Raw genomic sequence first — 27,778 nt, forward strand, 5'->3', positions numbered from 1 at the left:
CCGTCCCCAAAGATTCTGCTCAGAATTCTGATTTGGTCCATGGCAGGAATCAATTCTTAGCTTGCAACCGTTTGATTTGTGAGTTCACAGGCTTCATTTTCTGCAAACCAACTTAAAAATAGTTTGTGACTTTCTTTTCCCCTCTATGTTATTGCACACAAGACAGAAGCTTCGTGAGTAACAGGTCCCAAAAGTGGATAGGAGCAGCATGGAACACATGGCACGTATTTGAGGAAGGCTGGTTTATCTGGAAATCTAACAAGAAGGTCTTGCAGGCTGTCATCATTAGAGTCAGGAGGCAGCTCTTTGATAGACAGTGAGAAGTGACAACTTGTAAATAGCAAGCCTTGAAAATGTGGCTCATCTGTGATGCAAAGAGTGCAGCAGTAAGGACTGAGACATTTGAATGATGTTCTGGCCAAAACCAAGTGACACAAGTTTGCATAAATCAGGACCAGATCCCTTCTCCCCATAATATTGCTTGGCTGAGGGAGTCAAAGTCTGACAGACTAAGGAGATGAAGTACAGGTTTTGTATTTAAGGGCTCACTGACAGGCTGAGGACAGCTGTTCCTATGAAGCCTGTGAAGCAGAGGGTGGCTAGGCCATGATCTAGGGTTGGGATTCCAAAGAGGAAAACTTGCTGGTAAGCCAGAAAGTGGAAATAGGAGGGGATACAGCTGCAAAGACAAGCTGCAGTTGGACACACATTGTCCGCCCTGTATATTGTACAAGAGCAGAGGATTAAATACTGATACTTGCCTGCCACTGCTGGCAGACAAGGCAGTCCCAGCATTGGGAAAAGGGGCTAAGAAAAAATCAAGGGTGAAAACCAGTGAAGTAGCACGAGGATCAGTAGTCTTGGGACTGGAAGAAATAATGCCTAGAACTGTAACTGGAAGAGAAGTCATGTATTTGGAAGACAAAGGAAGGATGAGCAATGGAATTAAGCAACAGATCCTAAAAGAAAGGAGATGACAAATATAGAAGAGTATGTTCTAACACCACAGAGACCAGAGAGGGCACATGTGAGGGAGCAGTTCAAGTCCACTGGGGAGCAAGGCACTGACTCATGGCAGTAGGTCAGAGGCAAGAATAAGGAAACCAGCAGTGGGACTGAATGGGTCAGCAGAATAGATTCAGCAAAGGGGTCCAGCTATAAGCCAAAACCACAGATAAGCTCAGTAAATTCAGAGACTTCATTATGGAGGCCCAAGCAGAGAAGAGAGGGTGGGAGTGACTTTGGATCATGTGACAAGTGACTAAACTATCCCTTGTACATGAAGCTGAACAATACTTAGCCAAATTGTTGAGGGAGATGAGGGGCTATTAGAAGAAAAGGAAAATATTGAGGACAAAGCAAAACAAAAGGATTTTTGAGAGTCCTCAGATTCGAGAGCAATGTTCTGTTTGAGAACAAGGTTTCTGAGTAAGGATAGTTGGAGACAGTCCTGCACTTGGAGGATGGAGAAAGCTCAGCTCACATGAAGGATAATTTCTGTCACCAGCACTTTGTTGTAGCCAGTTACTTCACATCCTTTCCCAAAGGCTGATGTTCTGCCAATGCCAGAAAGTTAAACTGCCTGACTGTAACAAAGCAACTGCAGACTTGATGCTTGCTACAACCACATTCATTTTTGGTCACATTTACAGTCCTGGCTTGTTCCATTTGCTAGTTAAGTGATAAAATTGGATGAGGTTGCCTAGCTGTTCCTGTTCCTAGTTACAACAGGGCACAATACACTTACGTTCTTACAGAAACAACTACAAACTAACAGTGCTTATTCTGGGGTACCTTGACCAATTTGAAAAGGAGCAATCTGCTGGAAAATGTCAGCTATTGCCTAGAATAGCTTAATTTCAAAACACCTTGACTTGAACACCACAGGTCTCTTGATTCTATGCTTGCTGCTGTGAAAGAGCATGTGTGATTAGGTGCAGTTGTGCCTGCCCATATGACGTATGGCATAAGGTGACAATCAGGCAGTAGTTCTGGGGACACTTGTACAGTATTTGGCAAGAGTTGCTCAGACAAGCAAAAGCTTGGCAAATGCCTCCAATATCTAAGCTCCTGCTGCTGAACATTCCCAGGAATACTGACAACATGCTGCTGTTTGTTTCACATGTTTCATGTAGGAGGCTCTGTCTCCCAAGATGGCAAACACATTTTTTCCCTCCTTTGTTAGAGAGACATACGTGACTTCACTATTGATTTCCTGTGGTGTTCTGAAGCTGCTTGTTGGTTCCCAAGAGCTCAGGACACACAGGGGCTGCTCAGCTCAACAATGCAGTCGAAGGTTGTGCTGCTGAGGAGAGCTTTTCCCAGCCAAGCAGCACCAAACAGCACTGAAGTCTCTGTGCTGTTTTTTATGGAGCTCAACGCTGCTTGTAAATAGCTTGATTTTTGTGTTAACAAGTAATTGCTGCTCTAGCACGGGGTATCTAGGGCTGGTTATTAATGTTCAATTCAAAGTTTCTATCTTGGTGCAATGGAAATGTTAGGGAGCTGGATTCTTCTCTGTATTTTACAGGCAATCCCAGTACTGAAGGCTAAGTAGGCCTTATTTTCATAACCGAATTCCTTCAGAATCAGCCAGACTGGGATAAGGTTCATGAAAATAAACAGACACCCAATCCTTGTTGCAGACAAGTTTTAGCAAGTCCTGGTTTGCCAGTTTTGTGAATGTGACAGAGAACTAGGGACAGGGGGAGGGTGCCTTTTATGTTCTTTTTTCCCTCATCACTGTAAAAAGTGGTGAATAGAACAGTTCTATTCTAAAAGCGTGTTTTTACTTGGTGGTTTGGATTACTTCAGTAGTAATCCTGAAGTGTGGTTTGATCTAACAGAATCAATGACTGGGGTAGAGGACATGGGTCAAATTTTCTTCTCAGTTACCATGGTCTAAATAGACATGAAACGCATTACACAGCAGTAAAAGTGAGCTGAATTTGCTCACTTTAGTGAAGCTAACGTGTTTTCTGCATGCCTCTTGAATTACTGCCTGGTTAGTTAAAATGAGAAGTGTTCAAATATTGATCACAAAGAGATGGCACTGAAGCAACATTTTAAATATTAATGCCTGTTTCTCATTTCCAAACGATCTTCACCTGTACCTTTCACCAGCCCTGGCTGGTAGGGAGTGTGATACAGTTCAGGGTAACCTACTTCCTAATCTATTGGAATTTTAGTCATGTTCAAAATACTTTGCGAGCTTTTGTAGTCTTCAGTCACGATGCACAGTCACCTGCTTGTGTTTCTGATCCTTTTAGGGTTTGAAATGCTGTTGAGGAGAAAGGCTGTCAGTTGGTTATCTGAAGGTATTAAAAGAAATCAATAAAATGCTCTAATGTGAAGTAGCTCCCTAACCTAGAGACTTAATCTGACTGCAAAATGAGTCTAGTGCTTGCCTCTAACATGCATTGCATGCATGTGGCTCAAACCAACTCCTTTAGTAGTAACATGAACAGATCAGTCCTGGCCCAAACCTACGACTTCCTCTCTAAGGACAGGCCTGATGGACCCTGTTTTTCCCTTGTAGGAATTATATGCTTCTGTTAAAAAGAGGAAAACCATTTTTCAGAGAAGCCCCTCAAACGAGGTGCTCAGGCCTTTCACCCTTGAAGAAATACAGTAATCACCACTCGCAAGACACTGTGTGCACACTGGGTATCCATACTCCCAGTCAAAGCTCTTCTCTGCTTTGTGATTGACCAGTCCCACAGAAATCAAATGGCATCTAAATGTGGTTGTGTTTCTGGAAAAACTTCCCCCTCCTCCCCTCAAGAAAAAGTTGTCATACACAGTCACACGGGGTGGGTTGGTCTATATCTAAGCTAATAGTAGGAGAAATTAAGAACTATGCCAGAGCTTAGATCCCTCATTCCTGAGCCTACTTCTTTAACCATGGTGCCATCCTTCTGCTCAAACTCAGAGAAATACTTTTGCAAAGAGAGGAATGTGAATGTGGAGAGGTCAAGTGAAAAGGACTCATGATTTCTGTTACTGTCATGTTTTTCACATCATGCTTTTTTCCAAGGCTGTTGTTTTCTACCCATATATAGTCATGGCACATAGCTCAACCAGTGACTGATGTCTACTGGCTCATTAGAAAAGTCAGTGCTGAGACATTGTCCTATATGGCAATGTGGTCAGCTCTAATGTGGGGGGTTTTGAGAGCTGTCTCTTAGGAGCCAGAATGCAATCAGCAAGCGTGGGCTGTGACTTGCCTTTCAGAAAGTCCTCTGCATTGCTCTAATCCTCCTATCAGTGATTACATTCTACTGATTAGGAATGTAAGGGATAATGATCATTACTGAACACAACAAATACCACTTGTCATTTACGTAGTGCTATTCAACTGCAAAGTGTTTTACATAATTAAGCATGCTGGGATTGCCTTCACTGCACCACTGCAATAGTCTATTCCTAAATAGTTTTGAAAGATTCATGTGAAAACCAGTTATGCAGAGCAGTAAAAATGGATCTGTGGGAGCTCTTTGCTTTTCTCCTCAGTGCCCAGCACAGGGAGCAAAGAGACTTTAACATTCTGGTACTGTCAAGACAGCACTTGGTAATTTTCATGGTTGCCATGTTAGAAAAGAGAGTAGTGTAACATGACTGTACATGGCTTGCAAGATGGCACTTTCCTATTATCTTTTGAGGTTCTAAGACCTAGCTAACATTACTTTCATCTGAAACTTATAAGACACTCTCTAAACTGTCATAAGTTTCAAGGACAAAGGAATCATTAAGACAATCAAGCCTGATCTATGGCACTACAGAGAGAGCAGACCATAGAGGGCTGTCTCTAACCCAAGCTTGTCATTGAACAAGACCATTTCTTTTAGACAAAAAAACCCCAAAGAAGCCTGGTTTAACTTCAGAGAAAAAGAATCCACCATCCTGCTGTACAATGGCATCCTACCAGCAGATGTCTGTATCCTGAGGTTTAGGCTGTTGCATCAATTACAGAGCCTTTTTCTTTCTAAACTCTTTCCCCTGCCTGCTCCCTTTTAAAGGACGGCAATCACATCGCTACTCTTCATGGCTATAGGAAGCTTTTAAAATGTCTCACCACAATGAAAATTTCCAAAATTCTCATTATTCTTCTACATCTTTTTGGAATCCAATCCGACTTGTAAACATCTTGAAAAAATGCGCCTAGGTGAACTACACGTACTACGTATTGTTACCCCTGTTTTACACAAAGGGGAGCAGAAGTATGGGGGTTATATCCCGTAAGTCCTTTTTCCCCCCACCTTTGCTATATGCTTTTAACAGTTCTTGCAGTATAACTGAAACCAGATTAATATTTACCGCAAACATCTTAATATTAGTAATTTTTACTACATTTTTACTAAGCAGAGATAAGTTAGTGTAACAGAGTAAAACTTCTAACACTGTTTGATATAAGCAATGTTATTAAAAATTTATCTGTATTTCACATGGCTTACTCTTGGGCTAGCACCACAAAACGCACTTCTCTTATCAGTAACTGATAACTTTGCATATTTGATCATAGTATTGGAGGAGAAATATTACAATATTGCAAGATGCTTAGGGCTTTTAAAGGTAATGAAAAGGACCTTCCACATGCAGTTCTTAGGATGTAGAACTGGAAAACTTACTGTCTTGTTTGCTAGACCTGAGCTGTTTGCCTTTCACACACAGTACTGTTGCTGTCAACCTACTACGTTCAATTCAGACAGCTCCCATGGCCTCAAAGATACAGAGGGGGAGTCTGGCCAACCAGTTCTTTCGTTCTGTTAGTGACCCCCAATTGTTAATTTCTCAGACCTTTTCTTAGCAGCCTACTGCTCCTGTTACCTTGTATCATATAGAAGAGTATATGTGAATCTTGATACTACCAGACTGAAGGATGTTCAGGATTTCAGCCCAAATGGCAAGAGAGAAAGCAAAGGGTAAATTAGCAGGTTTATCAGAATGCGGTAGGTAGCCCATCCATCTTCTTGAATAGTTTGTTAGCCTTGGATGAACTTGGAGCACTCATTTTCGGCCAATTTAAGACATCAGAGGTAAGTCTAAAGCCCTTCCTGTCTGTACCACACTAGTACCTCTGGAGGAGCCTCTGAAAAAGCTATGCAAGATATTTTGAGTGATGCCAAGGCAGTATGAGTGCTTCTTCCTAAAGCAGAACTCAAAGTTGAAGCACTTTTCTTCATTCAAGAAGCAGAGGAAATCAAATCAGAATGATCACCCCCAAGAGAACTGATTGAACTGAATATGAAAAGGACAGAGCTAATAAACCTGAACTGTCAGTGATGGTGTTTCCTCAGCAAGCCAGACAAGGACAAGAGCAGGAAGCCAGCAACAGTGTTCACCAGCCCTTATGAGACAAACACCGGCAAAGTACTGTCAGAGAGAATCAGAAGGATGTATCAGTGATTGTAACATAGCAAAAAGCATTCCCTCCCATCTGTGATGGAAGATGATTGAATTCTGCTGGGAGAAACGTACTGACTATAGGAGAGTATTTTCAATGACATGGCTGGTTTCCATTTTGACTACATAGTAGAAACCAACAATTGCAATGAAAGGAGGCAGGACAGAAATGAAAACGTGTTGAAGTAGTTCTTTTTTACTACACTCTTCATTCCAACATAAGTTGTCGCTTTGACTTTAAAGAGAAGGTACTGCTTGTTTCCTGTCTGGCCATCTCCTCCACCATCCATACAGCACAGAACTATATGATATTTAGGCTTCAACACAATCAAATTTTTTAAAAGAAATAAGCTATCACGGCCAAAAGAAAAATAAATAAAAATTACCATTTGTTACAAAAAGCAGAGTTTAGTTGCTAATGTGTCGCCCGGTTAGGAGGAAGAGATTGGCTTGGGGTCTAGAGGTTTGATCAGGTTCACATCCAGAATATGCTGTTACAGAACACAGGGGTAAAGGAGAAGAGGGGTGGGAAAAAAAAAAAAACAAACCAAAAAAAAGCTCACTTACATCTGTTTGAATGATGCTCCATGCATTAGTTAATCCAATATTTCCATCTGTCCCATACAAATGAAGCCCTTTCTTCAGATCCCGCTGAGCATACTTGTCAATCTACAACCAACAACAAAAGAACAAAACTCAAAATCTGCCAAGTACCACATTTCAGAATCAAAGTGCACAGAGCAGGGAGATATTGGACAACATTCCTACACTGAAGTGAATCAAAAGTTAACTGACATTTCCTAAAGCTTTTCTTCAGTAGAGCTGGTATCCATTGCAGGTATGTCTATTCTGTAAAGAACATGAAGAGTTCCTGCTCTGAGTTAATGTTCATGTTTTCTGTTACAGACTTCCAGAACACCTTTTCCCTTCTCATTTGACCACAGAAGTACTACAGAGAGACTGGATTGTGTTTAATCACTTTTTTTTTTTTTTGCAAATGAGGCCTATGAAGATATTCACCTACCCACAGCGTTTCCTTTTAGCTTAATATCTTTAATTTTGACCAGGTACCTCTCAGTATCTTCCATATGCTTCCTGGGAGATCAGCATCAACATTGTACTGATGCTCAGAATTGTGTTCATTATATCAGCCAGGGTACCCCAGTTCTTCCAGCAGGATGGACAGAGTTGTATTACAGCATCAGGCAATGAGATAGCCAACATTCAGGACAAACAGGATTGTTTATATCTCTCTTAATTGTGCTGCTCTTAAATAAATACATTTTTGTTGATTTAATGAAAGTACAAAGTTCTCTTTAGAGGCTTCTGCAATTCGAGATGGTTGAAGATGGCTTTCTTGTTGAGTCTCTGCTAGTAAAGCAGGCTATTGTTGGATCCACTGGTCACGACCAGGTAGTATCCAACATGATTGCAAGTGTCTGTCTTTCAGTCTAACCATACATACACATTTCTACAGAATCAAGCCAATACAAAAAAGGAAGTAAATAATAAATGGATATTCATGGCTTAACCTGATTTTTCTGTTGCAAATGAAAAGCACTGAATAGCGCTGCTCAAATACACCCCTAAGTTTCTCCCCCCCAGGTGCTTAGTCCTCTGTTTGACACCAAAGGTATGTCAAGAAGGGCGAGCAGACCTGTCTCATTTTGTTCTCCATCGACCTGCTAGAAATCTGACTGCAGAATACAGTGCCACTCTGAGATCTTTCTGCTGTAACAGTCAAAAAACCACCTAAATTAAATTCACAACTTGCTTCATGGGGACAGGCTAAGTTAATACATATTGTCTTGCATACTGGAAAACAGACAGACATGGCAAATTCTCTAGTGATTCCCCCTCTGACACCAGTTGTGCCAGCTAAGGGGGAGATCTAAAATGAAGTAACCAATGCTAATTCTGAGTTAACAGAAGTATTCTGCTTCTACCCCACTGTCCTGGGTTCAGCAGTAGCAGTCAGTTTTTCTCCTTCTTAATTCTGAGTTAACAGAAGTATTCTGCTTCTACCCCACTGTCCTGGGTTCAGCAGTAGCAGTCAGTTTTTCTCCTTCTTAGTAGCTGTTGCAGCACTGTGTTTTTGACTTTTGGCCTGGGAAGAGCTGATAACAACTGATGTTTAGACTGACCAAGGACTTTGTGAGTCTCATGCTCTGCCAGGGAGGAGGAGGGGCCGGGAGGAAGCAGGGACAGGACGCCTGACCCAAACTAGCCAAAGAGGTATTCCATACCACAGCACGTCATGCCCGGGGATGTAACTGGGAGCTACCCGGAAGGGCACGTCCTCTTTTTGGTCGGGCTCTTTTCCGGCGAGCGGTATCATATTTTCTTCCCTTGTTATTTCTCTTATCATTATTATTATTGGTGGCAGCAGTAGTGATTTGTGTTATACCTTAGTTACTGGACTGTTCTTGTCTCAACCCGTGGGAGTTACATTCTTTCGATTCTCCTCCCCATCCCTCTGGGGAGTTGGCGGGGGGGAAGTAGACTGCGTGGTTCTAATTTACAGCCGGGGCTTAAACCACGACACCCACCCTTGGATTTTCCTGCTGCTTTGTTGAGTCAGAATTGTTTTTTATTTGCTCCTGGGAAAAAAAGTGGATGCAAAGCATCTTCCACAGTATGAAAGTGGAATTTTCAACCTACTTCATCATAGTTATTATGGGGTAGATGTAACATTACTCAACAATATGACTCCAGAAAAACCTATGACCTCAAAAGTTCATCATGTCCAAGAAATCTCTGCTGTACGTGCAGGAGGTTGTGCTTGGTCTTTCCAGTGTGTTTCCTTCACAGAAGTTAACCACCATCAAGCTGATCCACTAATAACTTTAAGACAGTACCAGAAAGATGTACAACTTAATCTCAGCACTTTAACTATCATGCAAGCACTTTATTGTGGATGACTATCTTGAACAGTAGGTGCTGTGCTCCCACTGTAATTAACATGTAAGTGGATTTTGACTTTACACAGAGATTATACATAGTCACTGGTACATTAATTAGAAGAGAAAACCAAAGCTGAAAGCTATCATTAACTGTTAAATTAGTTGTGAAAATTACAGGCAATAATGATAAACTTATATGTGTGTGGGATTCTTGGCATTCATTTAAGAATTAGAAGGAACTGGGTTTTGGTTTGCCGTTTTCCTTCAGCTCCCTGTGTCTCAGCTAGACCCACTGTGGTCTGGAGCAGAGCCATCAATTAGGATGGAAGGGCACAGTTGTGTTGCTAGTCTGAGAGAGGCTTTGAAATTTAGTGTCCTACAGAGGTAGTGAGGTAAATTAATGGTTGAAAAACTAATTCTTACTCAGAAAGGGACAGGGAAGAGAAACAGCCTAGCTGAGGGCAGGTGGGGACAGAAATCTATCAGGTAGATTTGTTGCCTTGAAGACAAAAGAGAAAAGTTTATTTGGAATATTAATTTATCACACTTGAGAAGATCTGCCAAGTGAGAGGATTATGCATCAGCCTACAGTTCATATCACCACTAATCTGGAACAAGGGAGAAGGTCAAATGAAACAGTGATTCTTATCTGAGGGGCAAATGCCATGCTACCAAAAGGATGCAAAAAGCAAAGTTTGCATTTCCTCACTCAAATTTTGCTTTGCAAACCACTGCAGTGGCTCAGCGTGATAACCCCTTTTACCAAGGCTCAAAGGCTGCCCTTATAAATGAAATTTTCGTGTCCTGTTTGAGAGTAACAATAACAATAATACATTCAATAACTTGCAATCAACATTTATAAAGTACTTCAAGATCTGGAACAGTTTTGTTAGTCCATGTGTGCTTTAACATGGTCCCAAGAGACTGCCTCACCAAGCATTCCTGCTCTTCTTTTTAAGCAGAGAAGACACACTACCACGCAACTTGCTGAGGCAAAACTGAAAGTAAGTCCTCTCTTCCTCATGAGATGAATCACTCTTCCCTGCACAAAGAGTGCAAGACCTTTATACTGGGAACACAACTGGCAGCAGATTTCCATATTTCAGAAACTCAAGAAAACAGGCACTATGTGACCAGTTCTTTCACTGCTGTTTCAAAAAGCTTCAACATCAAGCCCCTCAACATAAAGCCATGCACACTGTATGAACCATTTTTACTTGTTGTTTTAAAAAGTAAAGTGCCTGTTTGAATCATGCTTGGAAGAGCATATAAGCTTTTTAGAATCCCACACCATGTGTGTGTCTCATTTCCTTCTCTCTCTCATCTCTACACAGGCTGTAACCTTGAAAGCGGCATACTCTTGCTGTGAAAATCTACCTCCAGATTTCTTTCTTGTTTCATGTCCACTGACATGGGAAGGTATCTGGAAATCTCACACAGTTTTATTCATACACACACACAGAGCTTTGTATTTATTTGAGTGATTGTAAAAGTAGGATTTTACATAATTCTCGTTTACTAAAGATTCTAACTGATCTTCTAACCAGGTGTGCTGTAAATGCACCAAAGAATGCTATTCTCTGAAGAGAAGCTGATTTAAAACCTCTTTTCACAGAGCTACTCCTTAAAGCATTCACACTCCTGGTTTGCTTACACTAGGAACAGGAAGATCTTCATCACCACCTAGAAATAACCTTGTGCAGCACAGCTGAGTCTGCAGCCCTTTGTCACCAGGAGGAAGGGGGAAGCAGCATCAGTCTTCAGTCTCCTGTCACTTGTGTCTGCAGCTGTGGTACCAGCATGAACTCCCCTTCTGTCTGTCTGCCCTGTTTTTAGTCAATTACATAAGGCCTTTTTTACTGATGTGTTATCTTGCATGAATTAATCAGTTTTGTTGCAGAAGTAGCCTTAGACTTCTAAGAGCACAGATGATATTAAGACCACTTCTCTCATTCATGTTGTGAGGAGTTGTCTACAAACAATCCCATTAAAGGCACACTGACCTGTACTTCAAACAACCTGTGTACAAGGTTATAAGATGGATATTTTCTCCCTAATTGAAGCACTGTTGGAAGCTCTAGACATATGATTCCTACTGGCTTTGACCAGAAACGGGTAAATAAAACTCAACACCTGTTTGTGGAGCATAGCTAGCAAATGCTCCTCCAGGTTATTCTGTTTCCCCCTAATTTCAATTTTGTTTCTTCCTCAAAATATTTTTAGAAACTTTTCAATATGCCTTTATTCTAATTGCATATTTGATTTAAATGAAAACTCACAAAACACCCCCAGCTGGCTCTTCTGCCTTTGAGTTTTTCAGAAAATGATCTTTCTGAAAATTAAATGCTGCACCACAGTGATTCATCACAGCTCTTGACAAATGATCCCACCCAGCATTCACCAATCCACCAGCTCCTCTTGTTTGTCCCTGTGCTACCAGCTGTTAGCCAGGCAAAGTGTCTATTCCAAAACAGAGATTGTAAGTACCACTATCCTGGTTTTGGCTGGGATGGAGTTAATTTTCTTCCTAGTAGCTGGCACAGTGCTGTGTTTTGGCTTTAGTCCAAGAACAATGCTGATAACACACCAATGTTTTAGTTGTTGCTAAGTAGTGCCTACCTTGATAGAGGACTTTTCAGTCTCTCATGCTGTGACAGTGAGAAGGGGTACAAAAAGCCCTGAGGGAGCAGAGACAGGACACCTGACCCAAACTAGCCAAAGGGGTATTCTATACCACAGCACGTCATGCCCAGTGTATAAACTGGGGAGTTGGCCATAAGCCACAGATCACTGCTTGGGTCAGGCTGGGCACTGGTCAGCAGGTGGTAAGAAATTGTATTGTGCATAATTTGTGGGTTTTTTCCTTGGGTTTTATTCCTCTCTCTCTCCATTATAATTAAAATAACAATAATTATTATTATTTTAATTATAATAACAACTACTGTTATTATTATTTTATTTCAATTATTAAAACTGTTTTTATCTCAATCCATGAGTTTTACCTATTTTTCTGATTCTCCTCCCTATCCCACCAGGGGTGCAGGCAGTGAGCAAGCAGCTCTGTAGTACTTATCAACCAGCTGGGGTTAAACCACAGCAACTATATTAAATATTCTGTAATTTGCTGTGTTTGCCCATACACAAGCCAGGCCTTTCACAAAGCACAACTCTATCTAGTGAAGGAGCACAATGAAGCATAATAAAAACTCTCAGCAGGCAAACCATTATTCTAAATGAGATGCCTATTTTAAGTCATGTCAAATACCAGAGATTTCCTTAGAAGAAAGAGTTTCTGAAAGGTTAGGCAGTTAAGAACCTTTTATCAATCTGAAAGTGAAGCAGAGGAAAATACCTTCCCTCCTTGGGATTCATTAATCAAGAGATGAGAGAGGTGTAAGCTTCAAGCTGACACCTCATCCATGTCCATTCCTATGACTTCTGCCTTCAGACACATTGGAGGCTTGCTCACGCTTATCAGCACCACCAGATTTCAGTGGTGTTTCTATTAACATAAGTTAAACGTGTCCTGTTGCTTAGTGTGGTAATCCGTTTACAGTTCACAACTGGAAAATAACCACTTCTTAAGAGTGGGGCATGCATATCACACTTTATCTAAGATAAGATCCTATTCCCACTGCAATGAGCACACTTTCTCACTGATTTCCAGAAGGCCCTAATTTGGCTTGTAAACCTCTCATTATTATATTAAAAAGTCTTTGTAAAAACATATACTACTCTAAGACAGACAAGTCATGTACAGAGAGTTTCAGGCAATGAAGAAAACTCAATATTTGAACTACTGAAGAGGAAGCTACATGAGATGCACCAGGACTGGAGGGAAACTACCACAAGAGGTCAGGAAAAGTGGCTGGAAGGCTGGAAGCAGCTGCTGCAGTGAGAATGGGCAGAGATCTGAGCCTCATCTAAACTACAGCTGTGACAAAACACCCCTTAAAAAAAAAATAAATCAAAAGTCTCACTGAAGTCTGCAAATAAATCTAGGCCAAATTAAAAACTGGTTCCTTCTTAGTCTATATTCCCTCAAGACAGCTATTTATGCTGTAGCAATTTACATGTAAAATTTGTTTTTCTGTCAGCTTTGTCCCCTCATTGTTTAGGAAATCCAGATCCTCCAAGCAGAATTGTGTTTGGCTGGCTGTCAAGCCCAGCTACAGAAGCCACCATCCTTCAAGAGGACCATGAGCTGTCAGACTCCACCTTGCCTCCTCAAATGAGACAATTTAGGTAGGCATAATTGAGGCTGAGACAAAAACTGTGTAACAGCAGCAACAACAAACCCTCTGCTTAGCACAGACACAGATATGCTGAAAGCACCACATAAACATTCTGCACTGCAAAATCCTAGTGAGGCTCAGAATTATTTTCATGTCTGTATTACAGATGGGGGATTGTAGTAGCCGCCTCATTTCCTGGAGATGATTTGACAGTTCCCACTCTCTGTCTAAATGACAGGCTTTGGAGTACATCTACTTACTGTTAAGGCATGAAACAGAAGACAAGTACTGTTCCCTGAGAAGCCAAATTCTGTAATTCTGCTGCTGAGGAGGAGGAGGAAGTGCTTTGGAGCAAAAGTTCTTGGTCAAACAAGAAAGTTGTATCTGTGCAGAATGTGTATTATCAGTTTTTATAGCTAACATGATGCAAGACTTTGACTGAATTGAAGCGATATCAATACTGAAGAGACAAGTCCATCCACTGTCCCAGAACACTGGGAGGGAAGCCAGCATTGCTGCAGTCCTCTCTGGAAGAAAGGCCAAAAGAAGACTCTTCAGGAAATCCTCATTAACTCCTTTCCAGCTTGCTGACAGTTTGAGATGTCACTTAGATTCTCACATAAAGAGTTCGACACTGTCCCACATGACATCCTTGTCTCTAAATTGGGAGACATCAATTTGATGAGTGGACCACTCGGTGGATAAAGAACTGGCTGGATGGCTGCACGCAAAGAGTTGTGGTCAATGGCTCGATGTCCGGCTGGAGACTGGTAACGAGTGGTGTCCCTCAGGGATCGGTGTTGGGACTGGTCTTGTTCAACATCATTGTCGGTGACATGGACAGTGGGATTGAGTGTGCCCTCAGCAAGATTGCCGGTGACACCAAGCTGTGTGGTTCGGTTGATACACCGGAGGGAAGGGATGCCATCCAGAGGGACCTCGACACACTCGTGAGGTGGGCTGATACCAACCTTATGAGGTTTAACCATGCCAAGTGCAAGATCCTACACCTGGGTCGGAGCAATCCCAGGCACAGCTACAGGTTGGGCAGAGAAGAGATTCAGAGCAGCCCTGCAGAGAAGGACTTGGAGGTGTTGGTCGATGAGAAAATGAACATGAGCTGGCTTCAGTGTGCGCTCGCAGCCCAGAAAGCCAGCCATATCCTGGGCTGCATCAAGAGGAGCGTGACCAGCAGGTCGAAGGAGGTGATCCTGCCCCTCTACTCTGCTCTCGTGAGACCTCACTTGGAGTATTGTGTGCAGTTCTGGTGTCCTCAACATAAAAAGGACATGGAACTGTTGGAACAAGTCCAGAGGAGGGCCACGAGGATGATCAGGGGGAACTGGAGCACCTCCCGTATGAAGACAGGCTGAGAAAGTTGGGGCTGTTCAGCTTGGAGAAGAGAAGGCTGCGTGGGGACCTCATAGCAGCCTTCCAGTATCTGAAGGGGGCCTACAAGGATGCTGGGGAGGGACTCTTCATTAGGGACTGTAGTGGTAGGACAAGTGGTAACAGGTTAAAACTTAAACAGGGGAAGTTTAGATTGGAAATAAGGAAGAGATTCTTTACTGAGAGGGTGGTGAGGCACTGGAATGGGTTGCCCAGGGACGCTGTAAATGCTCCATCCCTAGCGGTGTTCAAGGCCAGGTTGGACAGAGCCTTGGGTGACATGGTTTAGTGGGAGGTATCCCTGCCCATGGCAGGGGGGTTGGAACTAGATGATCTTAAGGTCCTTTCCAACCCTAACTATTCTATGATTCTATAACCTTTAGGCAAAGGCCAGAGGATGCCAGCAGTGTCCCCAGCTTTCTTATCTGCAGGTAAATGGAGAATTTAAATTTCAAGCCTCAGTGCTTCCCTACCGTATCATGAACAAAAATTCCACCCCACCAGTACCCTAAACTGGACAAAGCCTCTCAGCAGAGTTTCAATATAGGTAAGTAAATATTCCTGACCTTTCTGGTGATTGTTTCCCCTACCTCTCTGCTTCTCCACCAGAACAGAAGAGGCTTTAATGAAATGACAAAATATCCAAGAGTTTCCCACTGGGCAAAACTTTTAATTTAATGCCTTGACAATCATTCTCTACAAATAGCAGGGAGTAGGAAATCGAATGTAAACAGAAAGTGCCTAATCTATAAGGTCATTTGTGGAAGCCCTCTTGCCTGCTAAGAGATGAGATTGATTGTACCAACAGGTAAGGCTTGTTTTAAATGAGATGTCCCCAAGCCTTTCTATAAGAAGCTGAGAGCAGTACATGCTCTCCTCACGGCAGATATCCTCCTTATGCCATCTGCCTATAGATAGAAATCTTAAAAGATTTTAGTAAGAGAAATCATGTAAGTTTTGCTGATGTTTGCCACTTAAGAGACAATATGGTCATTTCTTCTCAGTGTCATCAGTGTAAAACAGCACTGCCAGGGCACTTTGCTCAGCTCTGTGGGATTCCCTCTTCCTCACTTCCTCCCCAAATGTGAAACAACTCCAGGACTTAACATTTTTTTATGATTGTTTCCTTAAACACAGCAAAACACTTGCTTAGTGAGTTCTTTTTTCCTAGGATGACTGCAAAAGCCCATGTCAGGAGTCAAATATTTTACAGATCTTCCATGTACCAGTACAGGTTGGGGGTTGACCTGCTGGAAAGCAGTGAAGGGGAAAGGGACCTGGGGGTCCTGGTGGACAGGAGGATGACCATGAGCCAGCAATGTGCCCTTGTGGCCAAGAAGGCCAATGGCATCCTAGGGTGCATTAGAAAGGGTGTGGTTAGTAGGTCAAGAGAGGTTCTCCTCCCCCTCTACTCTGCCTTGGTGAGGCCGTATCTGGAATATTGTGTCCAGTTCTGGGCCCCTCAGTTCAAGAAGAACAGGGACCTGCTGGAGAGAGTCCAGCGCAGAGCCACAAAGATGATTAAGGGGGTGGAACATCTCCCTTAGGAGGAAAGACTGAGGGAGCTGGGTCTCTTCAGCTTGGAGAAGAGGAGACTGAGGGGTGACCTCATCAATGTTTACAAATATGTAAAGGATGTGTCAGGATGATAGAGCTAGGGTTTTTTCAGTGATGTCCAGTGATAGGACAAGGGGTAATGGGTGTAAACTGGAGCATAAGAGGTTCCATGTGAACATCAGGAAAATCTTCTTTACTGTGAGAGTGACAGAGCACTGGAACAGGTTGCCCAGGGGGGTTGTGGAGTCTCCTACGTTGGAGATATTCAAGGCCCAGCTGGACAAGTTCCTGTGTGATGTATTCTAGGTTACCCTGTTCTTGCACGGGGGTTGGACTAGATGATCTTTTGAGGTCCCTTCCAACCCTTGGGATTCTGTGATTCTGTAAGTTAGTTGAAATGCTTATTGGCTCTAGCAGTGTTTGATACCAAGAGAGGTGCACTGGCTGTGTAACTTCAGAGGAAAAAGTTCCTGGAGACTCCACGAACAGCAGATTGTAGCAAATTGTCTGAGAGCAGGAAGAAGAATGAACATTTCTGGAACATAATGGTTTGACTTAGCTGAGGTGAGACCTTTCAGCTGTGCCACAGGCTTCCTACATAATTCCTCTTGTGTTTCAGTTCTCTATTTGTAAAACAGGAACGATTTGACTCCACTCATGCCATAAAATTAATAATGTAATTAGGGTTAGGTATCTGAATACCAAAAACAATCTGGGACATGAAGCCTTGTACAGAATCTGAGACAAGAAATGGAGTTACTAACATGAAAGGGTCAGTAACATTCCTGGCAATGAGGGGGTAAAACTAAGGCTCATCAGGAAGCAAAAGGAAGGACAAGTATATCTTGCATTGGCCTGGAGTAGGCAACTGGTGAAGCAATAAGAGGAAGTGTTTCCCACCATACTCTCTGAGAAGAACCTAGAAAAAAACTAGTAAGAAAGTCAAAGAACTTCCAAATCAGTTTTTCCTGGGTCCATGGTTTGTGTATACAATTAATTGCACTTTCAGTCAGTCTTCAGTCTACAAGCACCTGTTTCTGCTCAAAAGGAGGCGTCAAGGCACCTGATGTGGCAGACAGCTGAGGCTGCAAGGAAGGAGACACTGAAATGTTCCAGTACTATTCATACTCTTAAAATGCTAATGAATCCCAACAGCAGCATTAATGCTGCTTTATTTTAAACAAGAGATCACAAGCATGACAAGTCACTAAGCTCTGCAACTACAAAATTTTTATGCAAGAGCAAACTGCACCTCATTTTGTCCAAATTATTCTCTTAAAGTTCACAGGAAAAACAGGCATTTTATCATTGTTACATATAAAGTGAATGTTTAGCCTCCGATCATTGCTGGAATAAGGGGAAAGTGCTCTTTCCTGTAGCCAGAGAAGCCAATGCCATCTCATCTGTTCTTACACACAGCAACAACTGAATAACTTGTGCATCAAGTCCCCAAGCTTGTTTAAATCAAGTACATCATAACCAGCTCAGAGATACAGGCTAAAAATGTTTAGACGCAGCTATGCAGATTCTTTGTTAGCATACAGAATGAAGTCAATAGCACAGCTGACTGCTTATTCAAGAGCATGTGTATGTATATCCAGCTCTGTTTTGTATGGCACTCTATGCATGGGCACTTCCCAATGAGATAGTCCTAGACCTCCTTAAAAACAAGTCTTGTTTACTAGTGAACCTATGAATAAAAACTTTAAACATGAATTCTTGGCTTGCTGCTTCTTATTTCAAAGGAATGCTGCAGCAAACATGGGGAAAGGGCTGAGTAAAACTAGGTAGGCAAATCAAATCAATTATATGCACGGAGGGCTGACACTGCAAATTAATTACCTGGATATTTAGTCAAAAGCCTTACCAGCATTTTGGAGGAATTTCAGGTGAGTGAACACTGAAGTGCATGTGTTTTATGAAAGATCTAATAATTTATATAGCATTCAGGATACTTCATATGCTGATTCGTAGAAGAAACCTTTTATTTACATATAAACAAACCCCTCTTCAGATTATTAAACTGGTTGGGAAAAAAATTATACTAACATCCTCAATAACAGTGACACCAGCAAAGTTGGATGCCATCATGACCTAACATCACCATTTTCTTTCCAGTACAAAACTCCCTTTGTAGAACGTTTTCTTCATATTCTTACTCCAAAGACAACTGACACAAGAAAGCTTCTACCCCCTGTCTCCAGGTATGTATCCCACCAACTGCTGCTCTCAGCAATGCTCCTCTGTCTTCATACGTTAGTCTTGTGTCCCACAGATCTCACAACCTATTCCTTAGAGCCATCATCTCCTTCCTGTGCCACCTCTCCAACTTATTCAAATAATCCTTCCCCAGACAGGGTCCTGTAATAGTTATTTGTTCCTTGCATGTTCCAATAAACAGTAATTTTGCCTTGATCTCTAGTGGCTACAGGACCACACTTTTATCAGGGTGTAAAGACTCATCTGAGCTATGCTTATGTATTGAAATCTCATGTACACTGAATCCAGGCCAGCAGAAAAGGGAAATAAATGCTTGTTCTTTCAAAACCCATGCTTGGGTTTAGGATATTCCCAGGGTATCTGTATTCAGCCTCTGCCTTCTTCCTCATTATTTAAAAAAAAAAAAAAGGATAATCACTTTCATTTGTCCTCAACAACCATCAATATAACCTCAGATAAGCAAATTGGGAGGGATGCTAATTAATATGATACTTGCTGTTGAGCCTTTTTTTGCCAATAGACATGAAAGGTGGGTTGCATTTGTGTTTCAAATGCTAACAACCTGTTATCTCCATCTATTCAGACCAAAAAAAAGCACAACCCCCCTCCCAACCACCTAGGGATGCACATGTCAATAGAGCCTGAGATCCAATTGGCTATCACAAAGACTTGGGGACGTGCAGAGGTAAATCAAAGCAGTGAGATAAGCTGTTTCCCGTGTAGGAACTAACGACCATTGTGTGATTATTTATTAGGCAAAACAGTGACATTGGACCCAGACTCCTCTGCAGATGCTGTGGTCTGGGAAAGGGGAAGCCAGCAGTTTACTCACAGAGATGAAGACCTTGGCAATCTGCCCACTAATCTATTTGCTGCAGCCATCCCATGGGATCAACCTTTGCTTCAATTATTTACAATACTCATTTAGTTAGTTTAAAGGTGAATGAGAGAGCTTTCAAATAGGAGAGAGCACCACTAAAGTATCAGGGGGAGAAGGGATAGCTAAGGCAAAACATACCCTATGCTCTCACTGTGGTACACCAGACAAGGGATCATCTCCTTACTTGTATTTTCTACCTTGAAAATATGCTCACTTTTTCCAATCACATAGACGTGTACTCACAAGAACTGCACATTATGCTAAATGCCATCTCCTCATCTAGTAGAAATCTGCCTGGCTCCACTAACATCAATGTAGTTGCGCACATTTCTAGCAACTTGGATTTGTCACATGGTGTCTCCAGTGGCTTGAAACCACGTTTTTATTAGGGTACATTCATTCAAGCTCATAAACAATTCCCTCTGCAAAACAACACCTCTGACACCCTGGGAGTTCTGACCTTCAGCAACTGGACTTACTGTTTATAATCCTCAGGTAAGCATTCCAGTGGAGATATTGTAAACTGGATGTCTTGGAATAAAATGTCTTGGAAAGCTAGTAGACAACAAAAGCAACTTAAGTGAATTACTGCTATTAAATGCCTCCCTTGTTTTAATGAAACAAACAATCACAGCCCTTCACTGCACTTCAATGAAAACAGATTTTACTGTGAATGGAATGATTTAGGACTCAAGTCACTGCAAATGAATAAACTACATGGAGATTGCTTTCCATAATAACAGAAAACAAGCAAGTAAACAAACTGCCAGTCACACTTATACAGCACAAAATGCAAGTTTCCAGCACCCTCTCTACTTCTAATGAAGCCAGAAGAAAAAAAAAGCCACATTTCTCCTTGGAAGTCACACTGGTTGAATGGAAAAGGAAACATGGTTGTTTCCCCAGGTGTTAAACAGAGATAAGTGACAGTACCTTCAACTGAGTAAGGTGCTGGAGGACTACGATATTTCCATATAGAACAGAATTATATATGCTGGGATGCTAAGTTTTTTACATGAAAAGTGGCGTTTATCAAATGAACAGCAGACATCCTGCTAAACGGCAGCCAAGTTGGATAAAAGGAGAAACCAAAAATCTTGAAGAAAGGTTCACCTCAAACTGCTGCTAGTTGAGGAGCCATCCTATATCCCAGAACATGATAAATGCACATGCCAGCTGCCAAACCCAGCTGCAAATTGGCAAGAAGTTTCTCTTTCCTCCCAGACCCCATGGAGTGAGCAGTGGAAGATGGCATCAACACCACCACTCTGTGGCAGATGCAGTGTTTCAAACCACCCAGGGCATATTGCCAACTTCTTTTGTAACTGCATCATCAGGTATATGGTGACACACAGCCTGTATATCTGGGTATCAGTGGCCATCCACTCCTGATAGTGGAGTCAGGAGACACCAAGGAGTCTCAGTTCCTCAATTACCTGGTGATCCTGAATGAAGGGAAAGGATACTCAGAGCTGCAAACGGAAAAGTCGACAAAAGCCAGCATAAAAAACGCACATACTGTTCATGTGAGCAGCAAGGGACACAACACAGATTATGATTTGAGTCATCCTCACCTAACCCCACAAAACCCAGCATGCTAGTAAGTATTTGAAGATCACATACCACATGTAACTGGACTAGAGCAGACTCCCCAGTGAAATGGGACACCCATGTCATGTCAGAGATGAGTCCCAGCCCAAATCCAAAGGAGCCGCCATTTGGAAAAAAGGAAGGAAATTTGCAAAATTGGTGTCTCTCAGCCTGCCTCCCTCACAAGAACTGAACAAGGTCACATCTAAGAGTATATAGAGAACTGTCTACAATAATTTAGACTCAATCAAATAACTGCTGATCAAACCACCCTCTTCTTCAGATGGCAATCACTTCTAACCAGTTTTAATCTCCAAACACCTCTGGTTTTGCCTCTGGGATTAAACTACAGCAGTTTGGCTCAAACATACTACGTACTACAGTAGCTAGTGTCTGGAATTGCCTTTAAAAATGTGCAAATCGTCTGAAGCTTATTGTCAATCAGCTACAGCTCAACCTGCCCCTTGTAGTAAGTACAAGCATAAAGTATGAGCTGTATCCTGTTACGAACCTTCTATGCTAAAACATCCCCTTTCTCTCTCTTCCATAAAATCTCAAGCCTTAAAAGCCTTCTGTCAGTAACAAAACTGCTGTGCTTTCTTATTCTTTTTTTTTTTTTTTTTTCTTTTTTGTAGTTTACACGCACTCTGCTTTCATGCAACTGACTTCACTCGGTACAGAAGCCTTCTAGAAGTTGTTTCTGCCATATGGAAGTGCCCCTTCTAGAAATGGCATCAAGGTTCTGGAAGTACTCCAGTCAGACTAAGCAATCACCAATGACGAATCAGAAACAATCTCTATTAGAAGGGTGAGTTATCCCTTGGAGAGGAGCAGAAAACAGAATGAAAAGTTAAATCTGCCTCATACTACAATGGTCTCAAGAACACCTCTGAGGATGCTGTTCAGCTGCCTTTGACTTGCTTTGTGTTTACTGCTTGCACTTCTATCTATTCAAAATGAGCCCCTCTTTCCTAACTGAGAGATCGGCTTTTTGCCAAAGAGAAGCATTGATCCCAAGTCTCTTCTTAAAGCTGGAAACTATCTTCTCTCTCTCATTCTCCTTGGATTCTCCAGTATGTAATACCAGTGGTCTGAAACTCTTTTCTGCATGTGGCATTCATCTAGGTCTCTCCACCCATGTAAACCTACTGCTTTTGACATCTCTAAAGAGTTCAAATTAGCCATCAGGTTCTAGGTTTATGTGGCACAAGAGAACGAAATGTCAGGGCAGCCACACTGAATGTATTTGAAAAAGTAAAATTTACGAATATGGAACTTTATTAAAAACAGAGGATTCATTCAGTGGGGTTTTTAGTGAGTTCTCGACCCACAGTTATTTGGTATTTTTCTACTTGCTAGCGAAGGAAGTATAAAAATCACTGCTAATGAAATTTTATAGATAACACACAAAACTTGCTGTGCATTAAGTAATCTGCTAATCTCATTTGACCTGCTTGGTTACAGAGCCTCGGGGCTTATATAGCCAAATATCAGAACAGACATTTAAGAACGAAGACAAGAGGTCACACTACAAGACTGGAAATCATATTATGGAAAGCAGGAGATCTGTGTAAGGACTGAAGAAATGGAGATGGAAAGTCTCTGAGGGCAACTCTTCCAACTTACAGAGAAAAGAGTCATGGGTATATTCAACATAATCTGTATAAAGGCTTAGTTGTATCATTATAATGAGAACTGATATCCATGTTTTCAGAAATCTACTGAAAATATGAAAAGATTTTGGAGAAGGCCTACACGAAAAAGCAAATCACTGAGAATCATGATTTATTTCAATGACTAACACTCCTGGATAAACTAAATAAAATGACAAGGTTAAAAAGCAGCCTAATTGCAGTCTTCAGGTACCTACATGGAGAAGCAATTTCCAACAGCAGACAGCATTTTAATCTACCAGAAAACAACATAATGAGAGTTAATGGAGAGAATCACAGAATACCAGGTTGGAAGGGACTTTAAGAATCATCTGGTCCAACCTTTCCTGGCAAAAGCAAGGTCTAGGCAAGATGACCCAGCACTCTCTTCAGCCAAATCTTAAAAGCGTCCAATGTTGGGGAAACCACCACTTCCCTGGGGAGATTACTCCAATGGCTGGTTCTCACTGGGAAGAAGTCTCCTCTAGTGTCCAACTGGAATCTCCCTGCAGAGAGTAACTTGCACCTATTATCCCTATTTTCCATGTGAGTCATTGTAAAAAAGGGAGTCTTCATCTTCTTTGTAGTCACCCTTTAAATACTGGAATATGGTGATAAGGTCTCCCCATAAGATTCTGTATTTTTGTTCCTAACGCCTAGGGTTCAACAGTGCAGGTAAAGACAAAGGTGAAGAAAGTGTTGAGGATCTGTCTTTTCAGTGTTGTGGATGACTAACTCACCTCTCTTGCTTAACAGCAGGCCTGTATTTTCTTTCCGTTTCTACTTGTTGTTTACGTACCTGAAAAACCCTTTCTTGTGGTTTTTGATGTCTCTGGACAATTTTGATTCGAGCTGAGGTTTTGTTTTTCTAACTGCATCTCTACACACCATGGCAATGCCCCTGCGGTTCTCAAAGGGTATCTGTCTGCTTTTCCATCATTTTTGTATGCTTCTGTTTTGGTTTTGAGCAGACTGAGAAGCTCACAGTTAAGCCATGGGATCTCTTGTTCCCCTATTTCCCTTACCTTTAAAGGAGATGAACTGTTTTTGTTTCCTGGAGAGCATTCTTTAAAAACTCCCACACTCGCTGGCTCCTTTACCCTCCATGGAAGCCTCCATGGAATCCTTCCCAGCTGAGCTCTGAGAAGCTGAAGTTCCCTTTTCTAAAATCTAAAACCTTAGTCTTAATACTAACATTCAGCATACTCAGTTGGATCCCAAACTCCACAATACTGTGATCACTGCAGCAAGGGAGGTGAATTAGTCACCCACAACATTGAGAAGACATCCTCAACACTCTGGGTGAAAGTGTCAGACATCTCAGGAGCTTTCTCTGTAGAAACACTGGTTTTAACTGAGGTGAATGCCCATCACCATTACGGCAGAAACCTAGAGCACTTCCCTGGATGAAGAGGATGCATCCTGAATGACTTCCAGGATGCACAGCCCTTCTCAGGTGCCCTCCCGTGCAACCTGCTGCTGCTCCCTCTTGACCCTTAATGCTCCTAGTCCATTACACCTCCGGGACCATTTGAGCGCTCCCTAGGGCTGTTCAAAGTTTAAGCTAGACAAACACAAGATTGAAACAAGGCATAATTTGAACTGTGAAGGAAAAACAATCCTTGGAACAAATAATGAGGAATGATGTGTGGTCAATATTTAAACCAAGGCTCAAGAATTTTTAGAAGTTATAACTCAGACATTAGTCTGATGACAAGAACACTGAAATGCTATGGACCAAAGATGACTTTAAACACTTCATCTGGTCTTAAAATTTATAAACTTTCAAGAAGACTACAAGGTTTTCCAAGGATAGGGACTTTGTTATTCGTGACACCTATCATGACCTATTCATCACCTGTGCCCTGCACCTTGAACTTCACTTCAAATCCATCCTGAAAGAAAAGCTGACATGAAACATACCACTCTATTTAGCACATCCAATCTTGGAGACACAGGCATTGCCCCTTTTAAACTGGCACTGGTGATTCTGAGGCACAAATTCTCCTAGATCACAGCCCAAGTTCTCTGAATGAGCTCCCTATCTGCCAAATCCACATCTCTCAGCCCATGTCAACATACAGAAGTGCTGGTTCAAGTACTGAATGCACTGCTGCTGACTGTGTGACAGAGCAAGTGTTCCTCTGGGAAACATGTCCTCCAAGTTACTGGGGCTAGCTGCTCCACAGTCACCATCCACACACAGGCTCATTTGCCCTGCAGCACATTCATGGCGTTCATCTTAGAAGCTGCTTTTACCTGGCTTCTCATTCTTTGTGTGAGAGCCTGCACGCAGCCACCACCCAGTACTGTGGCTATACAGGAAAGGCTCAGCCTAAGTAGTCACAGGTGAGCAGCTCTAAGCTGCGCTGCCTTAACTCCCTTGGTACAGGCAAGTCAGGACTCCTAGATAAACAACAAAAAATGCCTTCAATATAACTTTCAGTAGTCAATGGCACATGATTTTGTTAGTCCAAACAGTTGAGTCCTTTTGGTTCCTTTAATTTCGTTAGTATTAACACTGCTCCTGTCCCTTATCTGTCCTCCCAAATACTTCATAGAATCATAGAATAGTCAGGGCTGGAAAGGACCTTAAGATCATCTAGTTCCAACTCCCCCTGCCATGGGCAGGGACACCCCACAGCAGCCTTCTCTTCTCCAGACTGAACAGCCCCAACTTTCTCAGCCTGTCTCCATACAGGAGGTGCTCCAGTTCCCTGATCATCCTCGTGGCCCTCCTCTGGACTTGTTCCAACAGTTCCATGTCCTTTTTATGTTGAGGACACCAGAACTGCACACAATACTCCAAGCGAGGTCTCACGAGAGCAGAGTAGAGAGGCAGGATCACCTCCTTCAACCTGCTGGTCACACTCCTTTTGATGCAGCCCAGGATACGGTTGGCTTTCTGGGCTGCGAGCGCACACTGAAGCCAGCTCATGTTCATTTTTTCATCGACCAACACCCCCAAGTCCTTCTCCGCAGGGCTGCTCTGAATCTCTTCTTTGCCCAACCTGTAGCTGTGCCTGGGATTGCTCCGACCCAGGTGTAGGACCTTGCACTTGGCATGGTTAAACCTCATAAGGTTGGCATCAGCCCACCTCACAAGCGTGTCAAGGTCCCTCTGGATGGCATCCCTTCCCTCCGGCGTATCAACCGAACCACACAGCTTGGTGTCATCGGCAAACTTGCTGAGGGTGCACTCAATCCCACTGTCCATGTCAGTGACAAAGATGTTGAACAAGACCGGTCCCAACACCGATCCCTGAGGGACACCACTCGTTACCGGTCTCCAGCCGGACATCAAGCCATTGACCACAACTCTTTGCATGCACCCATCCAGCCAGTTCTTTATCCACCGAGTGGTCCACTCATCAAATCAATGTCTCCCAGTTTAGAGACAAGGATGTCATGTGGGACAGTGTTGAACGCTTTGCACAAATCCAGGTAGATGACATCAACTGCTCTGCCCCCGTCCATCAGTTTCGTAGCCCCATCATAGAAGGCCACCAAATTGGTCTTCCCTGAGATATCACAGCACTGGCTTGGCAGGGTGAGGTATCACCAGTCTATACCAAATTAATACTCATAAAGTCAGCGCATCCTTGAATCTCAATCTATGCAGCTCATCCTTGAATCTCAATCTATGCAGACAGCAGGGATTCACAGGCTGTGTTGAACACAGCGCAAAGGCCAATTCCAGCCACAGATTCTGTGCTGTTTGCTGCAGTCACTCACTACCAGTGCTACCGTTTTGCAGCACCTTTCGTATAAAGAAGGACCCTGTGTGCAGACCTGCTATTCAGAATCCCATTAACTTTTATTTGAAAAACATCCATCATCTAAACTGTAACCATTTCAGAAACACTGCACCGTGATCAGCTGCAGTGACACGACCTGCTGTTCACGACCCAAAACACAATAAAAGCTCACATTCACTGAGCTGTGACTGTGACATGCTTTCATACTTATTTCAAAACTTAATATAGATAGACCTTGATCAATAGTAATAAATCTCCTATGGGATTCAAAGATGTTTGGAGCTGGAATCACAATTTACCTTACATGATCCTATCGGCCTAAAATAAACAGTGCAGGCCCCCAGGTGTTGCTGTAGTGAAAATAAAACGCATACACTCAGAAGTGCAAAGTGCAGGGGGTTTGTGCCTTGTGAAGATTTTTTTGAGGTACTGAAAGGCTGTAAGGAGCTTATGAATGCTTGGAAAGGTATTTTTAGTGAGAACAAAAATATGAGACTTGCTCTGCTGTTTATTCATTATTCACCATCGATCATTTTCCTGTAATACTTTGTCTTCATTTTGTTAGGGGAATTCAAAATACCCGATTTGGCCAGGAGGACAAACTGCAGAACCTAAGTGTTAAATAGCAAAGAGTCAAGAAAATGCTTTTTGAAAAACCTGTAGGTAGCAAAAAAAAAAAACAAAAACCCAACCAAAAAAACCCCCAAAACCCCAAACCTAAAACCCCAAACTAAACCAGCAGCATTAAAGAAATTGCAGGCTGGGATTAGTCTGCACATGAGTTCCTAATCCAAAGGAACAATCTTGTACTTCTACTGATATTGCCAGCTTTTGGGATACTTGAGAAGTCACACAGTAGTTGCATGGGGGTTTGCATAATATTCCAGCTACTAAATCCAGCAGCCATAGTTGAGAATTTTGACTTTTATTAAAAATGGGTTATAAAATGTTGAGGACTCGTGGTTTATGCTAAAAGTTTGAAAGTATTAAACATCAAAAGGCAACTGCCCCCCCTCCCAACTTAGTAAGAAGAAAGAGTTGTGTTTGTCATTCTGCCTCACCACCAATGTCCTCTTGCATGATTTCATATGCTGAATGCTGGCAGCCACTCAACTCTGGTAAAGCTCTGGCATAGCTCCATAGGCTGATGATATGACTATTTAAGAGCTTCTATAGGTACTTAGACTACTTA

General features: G+C 42.3%; 1 protein-coding gene across 15 annotated transcripts in view; it reads right to left on the reverse strand.

Moving 5' to 3' along the window:
• Positions 1–27,778, reverse strand: part of TSPAN4 (tetraspanin 4) — a gene marked incomplete at its 5' end in the record, with an annotated part of 479,305 nt that overhangs the window by 17,673 nt on the left and 433,854 nt on the right. For 14 of the 15 annotated variants that reach the window (XM_080617770.1, XM_080617776.1, XM_080617779.1 and 11 more), the window contains one exon: positions 6,970–7,071. In XM_080617770.1, the coding sequence (XP_080473896.1) occupies positions 6,970–7,071 (102 nt within the window). Of the gene's footprint in view, positions 1–6,038; positions 7,072–27,778 lie in introns of those variants that run through there. The other variant, XM_080617783.1, reaches the window with a different exon arrangement.

The sequence above is a fragment of the Psittacula echo genome (genome assembly GCF_963264785.1).
Source record: "Psittacula echo genome assembly, chromosome: 5".
Classification (NCBI taxonomy): domain Eukaryota; kingdom Metazoa; phylum Chordata; class Aves; order Psittaciformes; family Psittacidae; genus Psittacula; species Psittacula echo.